At 45.7% G+C, this 17,023-nt stretch overlaps 1 protein-coding gene across 1 annotated transcript in view; it reads right to left on the reverse strand.

The window, feature by feature from the left end:
- The window catches only part of LMBRD1 (LMBR1 domain containing 1), a 227,987-nt gene that overhangs the window by 59,732 nt on the left and 151,232 nt on the right, over positions 1-17,023 (reverse strand). The window contains exon 13 of the mRNA XM_073675501.1: positions 15,591-15,737. Within this exon, the coding sequence (XP_073531602.1) occupies positions 15,591-15,737 (147 nt within the window). The remainder of the gene's footprint in view (positions 1-15,590; positions 15,738-17,023) is intronic.

Below are 17,023 nucleotides of genomic sequence, written 5' to 3' on the forward strand. Positions count from 1 at the left end.
GCTGCCGAGGCCCCCTGACGAAAAGCCCACGATGAGCCAATGGCTCTCGTGGAATGAGCTTTAACTTTAACCGGACAAGGCTCGCCCTTGAGCCGGTACGCTTCCAGGATAGCTGAACGGATCCACCGAGCTATCGTGTCTTTGGAAGCACGTTGACCACGCCGACGACCTGCCAGAATTACAAAAAGAGAGTCCGACTTCCGAAAACCTTGAGTGATCGTAAGATAGAACTTCAATGCCCGCACTAAGTCCAACGAGTGCAAGGCCCGCTCCCTTGGATTCTTAGGTCCTGGACAAAGCGAAGGCAACACAATGTCCTGATTAATGTGGAATTGTGACACTACCTTAGGCAAAAAATCTTCACGAGTACGAAGCACCACGCGATCCGGAAAAAATTCCAGAAAAGGAGGTAAGCAGGAAAGTGCTGCCAATTCCGATACCCTTCTCAAAGTGGTGACTGCCACCAAGAAGGCCACCTTCCAAGAAAGTAGTAAAAGTTTAGCAGAATCCATAGGCTCAAAAGGCCTATGCTGAAGGGCTTCCAGGACTAGATTAAGCCGCCATGGAGCCACAACTGCCCTCCGTGGCGGAAACTAACGTGCGACTCCGCGAAAAAAAGAACGAACATCCCTGCGAGAGGCAATAGCCTTCCTAAAAAGTGCGGAAAGAGCAGAAGCCTGTCCCCGCACCGTACTTACTGCCAAACCCCTGGCCAGACTAGATTGCAGAAAGGCCAAGAAGTTGGGGATGGAAAAAACCCTCGGGTTTCTTGAGGATCCAGAACACCATGAATAGAAAGACTCCCAAGTTCTGTGATAAATCCTGGACGTAGCTGGACTCCGGGCCGCCCGCAAGGTAGCAATGACCTCGGGCGAAAAACCGCGACGGGTCAAGATCTCGGTCTCAAGAGCCACGCCGTCAAACGAAGGGACCTCAGGTCCGGATGACGAATGGGCCCCTGAGTGAGCAAGTCCGGGCGAAGGGGCAGCGGAAACGGAGGTGCCGCCTGAAGAGACACCAGCGTCGAATACCATGTCCTCCGCGGCCAGTCTGGTGCTATCAGAATTATTGATACCCCTTCGAGTTTGATCCGTCGGATCACCAGAGGCAGTAAGGATATCGGCGGAAACGCATAGATCAGCTTGAACTGACCCCAAGGGGCCACTAAAGCATCCACCGCCACCGCCTCCGGGTCCCTGTACCTGGACATGAACGTCGGAACCCTGGCGTTCAGCCTGGATGCCATCAAGTCCACCTGAGGAGTCCCCCAACGGGAACACAGCAGAGAAAACACTTCTGGATGGAGACTCCATTCCCCAGGGTCCACTTGCTCGCGACTGAGGAAGTCCGCCAAGATATTCAACACCCCTGGAATGTTTATTGCAGAAATTGCTGGAACTTTGGACTCGGCCCAGACCAGGATCCGAGAGACCTCCGACATGAGACTGGAACTCCTCGGCCCGCCTTGGTGGTTGATGTACGCGACAGCCGTAGCGTTGTCCGACTGGATCCGGACCGGTAGACCGCTTAATAAGACCGTCCAATGTTGGAGGCAGAGAAATATTGCTCTCAACTCCAAAATGTTGATCGGGAGAGACGACTCCTTTGGCGACCAGACCCCCTGAATCCAGAGGTCGTTCCAAACTCCCCCCCCAGCCTGTCCGGCTGGCATCGGTTGTCACCACCGACCATCTCGGGGGAAGGAAGGATTTCCCCACGGATAGAGTCTCCGGACGTAACCACCATCCAAGAGACTCTCGCACCCTGCGGGAGATAATGACCGAGCGATCCAGAGAAGTTAGCGATCGATCCCAATGGGTCAGAATAAGGTTTTGGAGATCCCGGGAATGAAATTGTGCAAACGGTACTGCTTCCATAGTTGCCACCATTTGACCCAGAAGGCGCATGCATTCCCGAAGGGACATTGACAGCGCCGACCTCATAGCCTGGACCAGAAGACGAAGGTTCGTCTGTTTGACAGGAGGCAGGGACACAACTGCCCAAACTGTATCGAACTGCATCCCCAGGAAAAGAATGGACTGTGCTGGCTCCAATGACGATTTCTTCCAATTGATCAGCCACCAGAAGTCCATCAGGTACTGAAGGGAGAGATCGCGAGCCGTTATTGCCTCCTCTGCTGTGGGTGACACTATGAACGGGTCGTCCAGGTAGGGGAGGATCGTAACCCCCTGTCTTCGAAGAAGCGCCATGAGAGGAGCCAGAATTTTTGTAAAAACCCTGGGAGCTGAGGCCAACCCGAAGGGTAGGGCCACAAACTGGTAATGGGCTTGACCTATAGCGAAACGCAAGAAACGCTGGTGAGCCCTGCCGATAGGGATATGCAAATAGGCGTCGCGGATGTCTATCGACACCAAGAAATCGTACTGCGACAGGGTCGCTATCACCGATCGGAGAGACTCCATGCGGAACTTCCGTGTCTGGACGTAAATATTCAAATCCCTGAGATCCAGCACGGGACGAAACTTGTCCTCCTTTTTGGGGACCACAAAAAGGTTGGAATAAAAACCCTTTCCCTGGTCTTCCGGAGGAACCTGAACCACCACACCCTGCTGTAGGAGAGAGTCGACCTCCTGAAACAGTGCGGCAGCCAGTCTTGGCACGGACGGAATGCCCGTCAGACGAAACCTGTCTGGAGGTAGAGAATGAAACTCTATGAAATAGCCTGCCGACATAACCGGTGTCACCCAGGCATCTGCTATGTGGGATGCCCAGATCGACCCGAATTGTAGCAGACTACCTCCCACCCGAGAGCCCTCGGGGGGATCCCTGGCGTCAGTCAGCCTTAGCGGACTTTTTATCAACCTCCCGTCTGTCCTGACGGGACCGTTGCTTCCAGGGAGTACGAGATTTCTGGGCGGATCTGCCGGAGGATGAGGGACGACCCAATCTCCAAGAAGGCTGACTGAATCGTCCCCTGGCCCCAAAGGACCGAAGACCTCTGCCGGGCCCTGTCCTGCTGGCTGTGGATGCCACTGCCTTTTTCCCAGGCAGAGTAACATCCTTAGCTTTAGCTTTGGCAATTAGTTCCGAAAGATCTGAACCAAAGAGTTGACCGCCCTTATATGCCAGACTAAGCAATCCCTGTTTAGATACCGCATCTCCGGTCCACTGTTTAAGCCACAGAGCTCTTCTAATCGTGACTGCCGAAGCCTGAGCCCTGGATAGAATTGAAGCAGTGTCCAGTACTGCATCTCTGCCATAACACATAGCTTCTTCCATTCGCTGAAAAAGCTTTTCCATTTCTGAACGCGAAGTCCCATCCTGCCACGCCGCACGCAGCTGATCCAACCACCGCAGAGAGGTCTCACCGGCCCACATGGCCCCCAAGGCCGCTTGGAAACCATGACCTGCGGCTTCATAGATGGATTTCGCCGCTGACTCCGATCTTCTGTCCAAAGGATCCTGAAGATTGGCTCTCCCTTTAACAGGAAGCAGGGAAGACTTGGTCAGCTGAGACAGAGATATATCCACCTCAGGAGAGGGAACCCAATTAATAACCATCTCCTTGGCACAGGGATATAGGGCATCAAAAAAACGCGCTCCTCGGAAGCATTTGTCCGGACACTGACGCTCCTTCTCCACCACTTCGTTAAGTTCCTCATGCGCAGGTAATGTAGAACGAACACGGCGCGTCTTCTGATACAGACGGGCCGACCTAGACGGTCTTGTCGGCTCTTCAGACAGCTCTAATACTTCCCGCATGTCCTTAATAAGCCCATCTACACGACCCGAAAGAGAAACAGAGCGATCCTGTTGATCCTCCTCTTCGGACTCAGAAATTTCATCAACCGAATCTGTTGGTGAATCCGAAGCCTCTTATGCGCTCTGCGAGGGAGACAACGCCACCATAGTCTTGTGGCGCTTTTTACCTCGTGGCATTGGGTGTGATCTAGCTGACACCCACTGTCCCAGGAGACTAGAGAGACTATCAATGGAGCGAGTGAGCGCCTCCACTTTAACATCACTGAGCGTTGAACTTGATGTAGTAGAAGGCCTGAGTGTATCAGAGGCATGCGACTGAACCTGAAACGGATCAGGAGACCGATCCGCACTCCCAGGCCCCTGATCCGACATGCCACCCACACCAGATGCCAGGATGTACAACAAGGATGGCAAAAAAAGTGTAAAAGCTGCACAGCCTGTTTTCAAAACTCACTTTTTTTTTTTTTTTTATATATGCGTCAGGCTCTGAGGGGTTAAAGCTCACCCTTAGAAAAGAGCTACCCCAGAAAGCCGAGCAAAAATCAATAGGGGAAAACTCCCTTAAACACCATGTGTTTCCCCTAAAGTTCCACTTTTTTCAGAAGGGGTTAACATCACAGCAACTATAATACTACGCTGCCTAAAAGGTCAGTGAAGTAAATAGCTTTAGGAGAGAAAGCGGCAGTGCTCACGAGGACTCCTAATAGGTAGCCGAAGTGACAGCACTGACAAAGAACCCCTGCCAGAGGCAGAGGGGGTACTGCGGCGATCGCTCCTCCTGAGTGTGTCGCTTCACTTTTTTTTTTTTTTTTTTTTATATATATGCGTCAGGCTCTGAAGGGTTAAAGCTCACTCTTAGAAAAGAGCTACCCCAGAAATGCCGAGCAAAAAATCAAAGGGAGAAATTCCCTTAAACACCATGTGTTTCCCCTAAAGCTCCACTTGTTCAGAAGGGGTTAACATCACAGCAACTATAATACTACGCTGCCTAAAAAGGTCAGTGGAGTAAATAGCTTTAGGAGGGAAAGCGGCAGTGCTCACGAGGACTCCTAATAGGTAGCCGAAGTGACAGCACTGACAACGAACCTCTGCCAGAGGCAGAGGGGACTCACCGGTACTGCGGCGACCGCTCCTCCTGAGTGTGTGGACGGACGGACGGGGAGCAGAGAGCAGGAGATGCCGCTGGACGCCGGAGGGAGAAGCAGGGACTGCAGGCACCTGCTCAACCAAGCACTTCTTGTCTAAGTAATGACGGCAGGAAGCCAGGAGACACTAAGCCACGCCCCCACTAGGCCACGCCCCCGCTAGGCCACACCCCCCGCCAAAGCACACGCTTATTCAAAAAACGAGGGCAGAAAACTTCCTACCTCTATGAAGGCAGGAAGCAAGTCAATAAAAGCAAGGAAACGCGCGCAAATACAGGGAGCTTCCTGCCTAAATGAAGGCAGGAAGCAAAAACGAAAAAGCATGCGCAAATAAAAAATAAAAATTACTGGCCTCCGTCTCTGCTCCCCAGTCAAGGCAGCGTCTGAAATAGACAAGAAACACACAGGCAGTACACTTGCCGTAGCCGTCAAAGATACTCTTTAGACCAAAGAGCACTTACCCGGCTGAACGCCACAGGGATCCTCAGGGATGTGTGGCGCCATGGCCCTTTGCTCCCCCCTATGGCGGAGCACGCAGGGACCCTCTCAGATGTGTGGTGTGCGCCTCCGCCAGGGAGCGCCCTGTATCCCCCGGGGCCGGCAGGCATAAGTAGGAACCTCCTCAAGGGGTACACAGAGCTGCCAGGGGAGGGTCAGGGGTCTCAGCAGCGCCGAGACCCCTAGAGACCTCTAGACCACGGGGGGTCCAGGACTCGCTGGATATAAAATAACAAACTCTTCTGAGGAGCTGCCGAAGCAGCGACTATCCTCTGAGACCTCAGATAAAAAGACTGATGAACATGGGAGTAGGAGGAGCCTATATACTGGAGGGGCCGGTCGTCATTTTCCAATCTGAGGTGACTATCCTATGGGGCTCCGCCTACCCACGAAGTAGAGAATCTGTGTCTCCCTTCCTTCCCTTCTGCTGCTGAAAGATGAGACACTGGGTCTACACATTTCGAGATGACTATCTCTTAGTCTTGACAAGGTGTATGTGAGGACATAATGATTTTAACAGCAATTAACATGAACGGCGGCTATGAGATCACACCCATAGTTAATGTAAACAATTAACCCCATCTAGGAAAAACAAAGTAGCAATGAAAATAAAATTGACACATTCACCTAAGGTATGTCGCATAGCAAAAGTGAAAATCACACATTTGCATCCTGACGAAGGAGACTGCTTCATCTCCAAAACGCTTAAGGGAAGTACGGCCCCTTGTGGTTTCCATACACCAGCATCAGTGTGACATCACACGCCGTCTGCTCCCACACGCGATTCTGCACAGCAGCAAGTGAGTCACCGGTCGGGACTCCCTCCATGCTTTTACCACCATCTATGCCTGCAGCACCTAGGTCTCTCAACTTATCCAGCACAGGACTATCATCCACACAGTGAGTTGGGCTATGGACTTTCTGTATGCCAGTATTGCATATACGTGCCATTTTCCACATATGTGCACAGCCTTGGCATGGGGTCGCATTAAGCACGACATATTTTAACCCTACGAGAAGGGATTTATTAACATTAACATTTGCACTGGCGCACGATATACAATTGTGTACACCAAACAGGTTACTCGCTCTTTTTTATTGACTTACTGATATAGTAGCATTGCAACCCAATTGGTCTTTTTTTAGTTATCCTGTTTGTAAGCTACTGGTGGGCTTCTTGCGTTGTTGTTTTTACCTATTGTAATGCTATTGGACTGTTTGGAGGTGGCTAATTGGAATAACATTCACAACTGTTTACCAGTCCTTCACTTTTTTCTAGTATTCATCAATTGCTGTTTTTCAATGTTCACCTCCAACAGTGTTTCTATTAGTAGTGTGTATCCATTAGTACCTTAGCGCAGTGGTCATTGTTTCTTTTCAGTGTATAATATTCATTCATTTTAAAGTTATGATTCCTTGATCTATACAGGAATTTCTAGAACATTGCATACTTGTCATTATATGCATATTTCAAGGGAATCTCACCCCCAGGGACTTATCTGACCTCTAATATGAGCATACAGGTGATAGAAATGTACATCTATACCTACCTGTATGCCTCATATTAGAGGTTGGTTGCTTTGAAATTGCTTTTTATTCCAACAAGTTTCTGATGGGTTCTAATCCCAGGGCCCGGAGGAGATCCCGCCTCCTGTGGTAATTATAATGTTTCCCCCCTCACCTGCATGTCACAGTACCCTGTGACGTGCAGTTGCGGCAGCCAAATCCCGCGCACTTCACTTATCAAACTAGGTGCACGTCTTCCTCCTGTCTATGGGCATTGTACTGCAGTGATCTTGTGCGCAGGAAAGTCACGGTTACAACTGGTATATTGTTTGACATGTGGTAATGTAATTTATTCCAAAAACAGTGATTAATCTGGTTAGTCATATTGGACTGCTATTATTTTAAACACTACTGTTTATGGCCATATTGCATATTTGTTCACCTGTACATTCATTTACTACTAAAGGTGTGCGGCCCTATTTTTTTTCTTTTTTGGAAAAAAGTGGAGTATATATTGGGGGCTGCGGTACCCTCCGGGACGCCGCACCGTTGTCTGTCCATTTTTCCTAAACAAGGTTTTAATTACGAGATACTCCTGGTTTCCTTCCACTTCCCCAGTTCAGATGTGGCCTGGTTTGGCACACAGATAGGCGAGACCCAAGTGATAGGGGCTATCCATATGAAAGGTGCAACTTGACGTGGTTGGATGCCTTTTACACTTTTTTGAACAAAAAATATTAACGAAGCACCGTACATTTTTAATGTGTATAGCAATTGGAGTTCATGTACTCATTAATCGCAGTGGGCTGACGCATAGTGTATGTATAAGCTTATATGATCAGTCACTTTGAAAAATAGTCTTTTATTCTCGCACTACTGGTGTCCTCCTTGAAACAAAATCTAAAATATAGCCCTTCACTTCCGTTTCTTTTTTTATGCCATCTACACAAATCCAGTACAACTCGTTTGTTAGCAAAACCAACATACACTGCTCAAAAAAATAAAGGGAACACTTAAACAACACAATGCAACTCCAAGTCAATAACACTTCTGTGAAATCTACCTGTCCACTTATGAAGCAACACTGATTGTGAATCAATTTCTCCTGCTGTTGTGCAAATGGAGCAGACAACTGGTAGAAATGATCGGCAATTAGCAAGATACCCCCTATAAATGAGTGATTCTGCAGGTGGTGACCACAGACCATTTCTCTGTTCTCATCCTTTTTGTCTGTTTTGGACACTTTTTCATTTTGCCATTGCTCTTAACCCTAGAGGTACAGTAGCATGAGTTGGTGTCTACAGTACAACCCACAGAAGTTGCTCAGGTAGTGCAGTTCATCCAGGATGGCACATCAGTGCGAGCTGTGGCAAGAAGGGTAGCTGTGTCTGTCAGCACAGTGTCCAGAGCATGGAGCAGATACCAGGAGATGTGGAGGGAGCCATAGGAGGGCAACAGCCCAGCAGCAGGACCATTACCTCCTCCTTTGTGCAAGGAGGAACAGGAGGAGCACAGCCAGAGCCCTGTAAAATGACCTCCAGCAGGCCACAAATGTGCAGGTGTTTGCACAAACGGTTAGAAACCGACTCCATGAGGGTGGTATGAGGGCCCGACGTCCACAGATGGGGGTTGTGCTCACAGCCGAACACCATGCAGGACGCTTGGCATTAGCCACAGAACACCAGGATTGGCAAAGTCGCCACTGGCGCCCTGTGCGCTTCACAGATGAAAGCAGGACCACACTGAGCACATGTGACAGACGTGACAGAGTCTGGAGACACCGTGGAGAGCGATCTGCTGCCTGCAACATCCTTCAGCATGACCGGTTTGGCAGTGGGTCAGTAATGGTGTGGGGTGGCATTTGTTTGGAGGGCCGCACAGCCCTCCATGTGCTCGCCAGAGGTAGCCTGACTGCCATTAGGTACCGAGATTAGATCCTCAGACCCCTTGTGAGACCATATGCTGGTGCGGTTGGCCCTGGGTTCCTCCTAATGCAGGACAAAGCCAGACCTCATGTGGCTGGAGTGTGTTAGCAGTTCCTGCAAGATGATGGCATTGAAGCTATGGACAGACCTGCCCGTTCCCCAGACCTGAATCCGATTGAGCACATCTGGGACATCATGTCTCATTACATCCACCACAGACTGTCCAGGAGTTGGCGGATGCTTTAGTCCAGGTCTGGGAGGAGATCCCACAGGAGACCATCCGCAACCTCATCCGGAGCATGCCCAGGCGTTGTAGGGAGGTCATACAGGCACGTGGAGGCCACACACAATACTGAGCCTTATTTTGACTTGTTTTAAGGACATTACATTAAAGTTGGATCAGCCTGTAGTGAGTTTTTCCACTTTAATTTTGGGGGTGACTCCAAATCCAGGCCTCCATTGGTTAATAAATTTGATTTCCATTGATGATTTTTGTGTGATTTTGTTGTCAGCACATTCAACTTTGTACAGAACAAAGTATTCAATGAGAATATTTCATTCATTCAGATGTAGGATGTGTTATTTGAGTGTTCCCTTTATTTTTTTAAGCAGTGTATATAAAGCAGTAAATGCATTTTTAGGAGCATGTCTTCCTTTCTAAGTATTAATTCCTGGAACGCTAAGCATTTTTTTTTTTCACAAATAAGTGACTTCTATGGTTCTTTTTTTCTAAAATTTGAGAAACACAGCAAGTTTTATTGTACTGATTCTGTCATGTTTATTCATTGTGGCTCCAATACAATTACTGGATTACACGGCTTTGTCTAGAATAGATGGTGCACCATTTGGTTTTCAGAGTAAAAAATGCAAATTCAAATTTTTCAAACTTGTGTTGCATTAAAGGGAATCTGTCAGTAGTTTTTTGTTGTGTAATCTGAGGCCAGCATGATGTAGGGGCTGAGACACTGATTTCAGCAATGTGTCACTTATTAGGCTGTGTGCTGTAGTTTCAATACAATACGTGCTTTATCAGAAAGAGATCATCACTGTTCCTACCCGTCAAGTGGTCCAACCACGTCCCCAGCACTGATTAGCAGCTCACTGTCAATAGACAATGTACATACAGAGCCTGGTGTGGGAGGGGTTAGCTTTCTGAGCTCTGCAACATTCTACATCTAAAATCGAATTGTCTCACAACTGATGCACCCAGTAAACTAAGTGATACATCAATGGAATCAGGGTCTCGTTCTCTACATTATGTTGTCCAGAGTAGGCAGCAAAAACCTGATGAAAAATTCCCTTTAACTTCATAAAAATAACAGTATCAAAATATTCACTACCTCCCTAGAGAAATATGTTAAAATGCTTTTTTATCCTGTTCAGGCACATTCAAGGTTTTGCAAATAAGAATTTATTTAAAGAGCAAAATTTGTGCTTCAAAAGACAAATAGATCTTCTTCCCTGTTGAGCCTTTGTGGTTGTCAAAAATGCAATTTCTTACATCATATGGGGCATCAACGAATTCATAAAAAAGTGGGTAACAAATTGTAAGGTTCATTTTTTACTATTACTGTTGAGAAAATGGAAAATTTGAGGCAAAGGCAACATTTTACTGGGAAAAAAAAATGTAATTTTTCAATTTGACAGCCCAATGTTATAAACTTGTGTGAAGCATATGGGCATTCAAAATGCTCCTAGATGAATCCTATGAGGGATGTAGTTTCTAAAATCAGATCACTCGTGTTTTTTGCTGTTTTCACACCTTAAGAGCCCTGCAAATGAGACATGATGCCCGCCATCTAATGCAGCCAACTTTGAAATCCAAAAGGTGTCATTCAAAAATACAACTCGTGCCATAAAACACAAAAAGAAACAAAAAACAGGAGGGATGAGAGGGAAGAGTATAAAGGGTAGAACGAAAGCGCAAAGATGAAAAAAAAAAGTCTTCTCTGCTGCTCCACTGACTGTATGGTCTCCTGTGCTGTTGTCGACCACTGTTGACCACTACGGCTGATTGGCTGCAGTGGTGTCGATACGATGTCAACGCTGCAAACAATAACAGACACCCAGAGCAGCGGTGGATTCTCAGTGCTGGACCAGGGAGGGTGCGTAAAAAACATTAAAAAAACAAACAAAACTGCAGCCAGGGAGCAGAGGTCTTCCGAAACAAGAAAACTCCTTAAGGCCAAAAACTGACTCAGTCACTAAGGTTTTGAAGCTACTTGATTTAAAACTTGCATGATCTGTAGATGAAATATAACTTGTTCACTAGAGACATGTTTTTTATTCTTGTCGATGCCTGCAGGTTCCTATGTGACCCTGTCAATCTCAAACCTGCAATACACCCACAGATACTAAACATAAATAAATGGAACAACAGTACGCGGAGTGTGATCCATACACAATGTTCCCAGAGAATAATGTTCTCACTACTGTTTTAAATGAAACAAAACCACCTCAATAAACATCAAAAGCTTCATATGTCAGTGATAGAAATCAAAACACCGCACTTCATTCTTTATCATAAAAATAATAAACTGAAGATACTATGTTTCTACTGAATCCTGGTTAGCTCACAGACTTTATATTAAGGGAACCTGTCAATAGAGATTTGTGCCACCTAACCTGAGAGCAGCATAATGTAGGGACAGAGATCCTGATTCCTGTGATGCATCACTTACTGTGCTGCTTACTGTAGTTTTAAAAAGAAACAAAAAAAACAAAACAGTGTTTTATTAGCAGGAGATTATCACTAGAAGTAAACCTGCAGCTATTTAGTCCTCCATATTCATGAGCTCTGTATAACACCACCCCAACCACTGATTGGCAACTTTCTGCCTATGAATAGTTTACACAGAATGCTGTCAATCAGTGCTGGGGGAGGGTTATACAGAGTTCAGCATTCAGGAAAATTGTAGATCTGCAGAAGATAAAACAGTGATTTTATCAAAACTGTAGCAAACAGCCCAGTGATACATTACCGGAATCAGCGTCTCTGACCTTAAATCATGCTGCTCTCATATGTTGTAGAAAAAGCTCCTGACAGATTGCCTTTAAGCCTGTCTTCATACTCTGGCTACGGCCCCACTATCAGTATTTGGTCAGTATTCGGTCAGTATTTTTTCTCAGGAGTGGGAGCCAAAACCAGGAGTGGAACAATCAGAGAAAAGGTATAATAGAAACAAGTCACCAATTCTGCATTTATCACCCACTCCTGGTCTTAGCTCCCACTCCAGAGAAAAAATACTGAACGAATACTGACTAAACACTGATCGTGGGACTGTGGCCTTAGAGTAGTTCTTGGATGAGCACTTGTACCTCTTTTGGTTTTAGAAATCAGAGGTTGCAGCTTCCAGACCACAACTATCAAAGCTTCAGACGTCTCTATGAAATGTCAAACGTTTCGTGAAAGTTACTATGTAAATATGTCAGCTACCGGCAGGAGTCACTAAAGAGGGCTTATTATGTAAGAGATTCCTACTTCCCGAACCATATGAACCAGACGTTAGTTGTGTTATTGCAGCCGTGTATGTTTTACTTTATCCAAGACGCATAGTCCCTGCACAGCATTTAAACCAAAATGAGGCAGGTACCAGGGGATTCTCCGCACTTCTAGACTAACTGGTCGCTCCATACACCAATATATATAGGAAGAGACCTGTCAGTATACTGCAGCGGGTCTGTCCCCATGTGTGTGTATAGGGAGTGACCAGTTAGTCCAGCCACCTGACTGACTAGTTCCTACACTCATAGGGCTTGATGAATCAAAGCTTTCATGCCAGAATTCTGGCGTAAAAGCTTCCAAAAGTCACAAAATTTAGGCACTACTTAGAGTTACACCAAAGCTTTGCGACTTTTGGCGTTCTTACTAATCTAAGATCTCTGTCCCTGGTATTATACATACCAGGCATCGCCTTCATCTACCATCCGCGGTGCTCTAGTCATCTTCTGCAGGTTGTGACCTGCCAGATCATGCCAGTATTTGCTCGGTGAGCCGGGAGTCACTTCTCAATGTAAGTCTATGAAAGCAAGAACACAGTTCTTATGGACTTACATAGCTTGTGATTGTTACATGACTTCCGGTCAGTCAGAAGTTGCAGCCACAGGATGGTGAATCGGGACCGGAGCAGCGCCGAGAAGAGCTGAAAATGGAACTGGAAAGTATAATACTAGGGGCAGAGATTAGTGGCACCACTCTAGCGCTGAAATAAAAAAAATAAAAAAATGGAGGGGTTTAAACACCCACAATACTATCTGTCAGAACACAGAACTTGGTGCTTATCTGGTGCCCTGCAACTGAGATCTATTAGTCAACAGGTGTGTGAGCAGTTTGCATCCATTGCTTGCCATTTTTTCATTACCAATTGGCACAATCTATTAAGACAATGAGTCATGTAAAAGTAAAAGGCAATAAATTCTGTACTATAGGTAGCGTAAAAAAAAAACAACACTTTTTTTTTTTTCAGTATTTGCAAGAAATCCTGCACTCCTTTACCACTGCTTCAATATGGGAGCAGGCTTATGGATTCTAATTTATGAAGAAAGGATTACCACATTTTTCAGATCTTAAGAAATACTTTTAACAAGAAAAACATCTGATTAAAAAGTGTCCGACTTATAGTCCACAGCAAAACCTGGCAGTGCCAGTACTCCCCGCCACTTGACCGATTCCTTAACCCCTTCGCAACCTTGGGTTTTGTCGTTTTTGCTTTTTCGTTTTTTGCTCCCCTTGTTCCCAGAGCCATAGCGTCTTTATTTTTTGGACAATATGGCAGTGTGAGGGCTTATTTTTTGCGGGACAAGTTGTACTTTTCAACGCCATTACTAGTTTTACCATATCGTGTACGGGAAAACGGGAAAAAAATTCCAAGTGCGGTAAAATTGCAAAAAAAGTGCAATACCACAGTTGTTTTTTATTTATTTTTTACCACGTTCACTGAATGCTAAAACTGACTTGCCATTCTTATTCTCCAGGTCATTACGAGTTCGTAGACACCAAACATGTATAGGTTATTTTATATTTAAGTGGTGAAAAAAAAATCCAAAAATTTGGTAAAAAAAACCCCCAAAAAATAGCGCCATTTTCCGAGACCTGTAGCGTCTCCATTTTTCGGGATCTGGGGCTGGGTGAGGGCTTATTTTTTGCGCGTCGGGCTGACGTTTTTATTGATACCATTTGGGGGTAGATCCGATGTTTTGATTGCCCGTTATTGCATTTTATTGCAATTTTGCGGCGACCAAAAAACTTAATTCTGGCGTTTAGAATTTTTTTCTCGTTACACCGTTTACCGATCGGATTAATTCTTTTTTTATATTGATAGATGGGGCGATTCTGAACGCGGCGATACCAAATATGTGTATGTGGGTTTTTTTTTTTTTTTTTTTATTTTGAATGGGGCGTGATTTAAACTTTTATATTTTTTTTATATTTTAAAAAACATTTTTTTTTCACTTACTGCATGCTTCAATAGTCTCCATAGGAGACTAGAAGCAGCAGTTGTCTGATCGTCTCTGCTACATACAGGGGACGAGCAGATCCCCTGCATATAGCAGAAATGGTCCTGTGCTATGAGCGTCGACCACTAGGTGGGGCTCATAGCGACGAGATCATGACAACCACAGGCGTCTGCTGCAGACCCTGGGTTGTCATGCACGCCCATCGGTGACCCGCGATCACGTGACGAGGTCGCCGGGGGGCGGGGCTTATGTCGCGCAACCCGGAAGCGCGCGTTAAATGTCGCTGTCGGAGATTGACAGCGGCATTTAACATGTTAACAGCCGCGGGTGGATCGCGATTCCACCCGCGGCTGTTGCGGGCACATGTCAGCTGTAAGAATCAGAGAACATGTGCTCGGTTCAGTGAGGGCTCAGCGCAGCAGCCCTCACTGAACGGGGGGTACGCAAATGTGCGTACTAATACGGCATGGGCTCTAAAGGGGTTAATGGGCAGAGTGCTCAGAAAGCAACTTTGCGAACTTGTGATGTGCCAGATTAGGAATAGCCTCCCTGACACTTCACTCTAACCCCTCCTTCTGTCACCTCGCTAGCTGCCTCGCTGTCTGAAGCTCCATACTACGATCCTCCCCCCACATCTACTCCAGCGAGCACCTGCTCAGTGAGCAGCAAACTCCTTCCAATATTATCAATGGATCTCAGAGCTGCCAGCTGTACACTTAGATCAAGTACCTAGGCTTCCAAATGTACAATGTGTGCACGTCTCGCACAGCAGTATGCACCCTCAAATGGCTGGTCAAGGATTGCATATATGACAAGATGTACACTGGATGGTATTGTCAAGTACATATTCCTAATGGGGATTTCCCAACACAAATATAAATAGGCAAGGAAATACAAACAATGAATTAATACAAGTTACTCCCTTCTAAATTGCCTTTATCACAAGTCACACGCTTAAGCCAAATCATACCTAAAAAAAAACAAAACAAACCCACACTCGCTATAACAGACTTGCATACCGTCACCTTTTCCCTTAGCTGCAATACAACCTGCAACTCACTGCAATGTCTGCAAAGAATAACCCCCTCATCAACCCTGAAAGACCATATTCCTCATTGGTGTAGGATTTAACATCCCAGTTTATTGTACCAGAGGTTTGATTGGTGGAACATACTTCTTTCTTATTCTCTTCCGTCTAAAACTGCATGCTTCCTATAGTTAGGTGTAACATATACACTTGCACATTTTATATTTTTTGCACTATAATACTTGTCCCCATACTACTGCGGAAAAAATTGCCACTGGAATAACAGGCAAACTAATAAGCGGATCTTACCTCCAGATATTTTTGGCTTCCATACATGACATATTGTGGTGCCAGGCTGTAAATCATGTAGCTCGTGTGAAGGACGATTAACAGGAGAATCATGCAGAGAAAGAGAAGGGCTTGAGGTCTCGTTCGTTCCCTTCTAATCTTGTACAACTGTTAACGAGACAAGTATTTCATCAATGGTAACATCAGAAAGTATATTATAAAACTGCTAATGTTCAGTCCAACACCACAATGACCATAACGGTTTTGCGTGACTATATAGTACTGGGCAAAAGTTTTACGCAGGTGTGGAAAAAATTGCTAACAGGCAAGGGTATGTTCAGACATTGCATCTGAAACTGATTAAAATCTGCATGGAAAAAACAAGCAGCATGGGCACGAGATTCAGAAATCTCATTCACTTTGTTGATACAGTAAAACGCTGCATTTTTTTTGCAATAAAAACAGTATGAACATACCCTTAGTGGTTTATTTTTATCAATTACAATTTTTTTTTATCAATAATTTTTTTTTTTATCAATAACAAAATACAAAGTAAATGAACAAAAGTGAAACCTACGTCAAATCAATGTTTGGTGTAACTGCCTTCTGCCTTCAAAACAAGATGAATTCTGCTATGTGCACTTGCAGAAAGTCAGGGATTTGTAGGGTTAAAGTTAGGTGTAAGGGCAGGTGCAGATGACTGTGAATTCTCTAATCAGAGAGAATCGGGTCGATTATGGAAATCACACACTGATCAGAGTGTGATCTGATTTTCTCAGATGAGAAGATGGAGAAAAAAATGTCTCCATTTTCTCAATTCTGTGAGGCCATGGAAAGAGAACTGCACTCAGATGTCATCCGAATGCAGTCCAATGGTTTCCATGGACTCATTGATTTAAATGGCCAAGTAGGTTTTGAATATCGGATCAAACTCGGAATGCACCGGAAAAATCGCTATATGGCCGAGAAAGAAATATGACATGGTCACGGCCCCATAGACTAACATATGAGAAGAAGAAAAGAGGCACTCGCCACATTCTTGCTTAAAAGTGTTTTAGTCCGAGGAATGGGACATTCATGCATTATGCAGGGTTAATGTGTGGGAGAAAGAATGGACTACAAACATTTTGCATTTCCACAATGCTTCTACAGGTCCATGATGCAGGGTCCGCACATTACTCCTGCATACCACATGAATGTCCCACTCCTCTGAGTCAAGGACTTTTAAGCAAGAATGTGGTGAGTGACGATTTTCTTCTCATATGTGCAACTATTTGACCTCAGCAGACCACCACCTGAATTCTCATGCACTTACTATACCCTGATAAAGGAGGAACATGATTTAATAGCATCTGGTAGTCTGGTGCCGTGTGGCTCTCATTTTTATACATTATCCCATAGACTAACATTGGTCCGTGCGCGATCCGATGATTTGTCAGATCGCACTGAAAATA

This window comes from Phyllobates terribilis, unplaced genomic scaffold, assembly GCF_046119375.1.
Source record: "Phyllobates terribilis strain yellow unplaced genomic scaffold, ASM4611937v1 Scaffold_3__8_contigs__length_932513732, whole genome shotgun sequence".
Taxonomy (NCBI): domain Eukaryota; kingdom Metazoa; phylum Chordata; class Amphibia; order Anura; family Dendrobatidae; genus Phyllobates; species Phyllobates terribilis.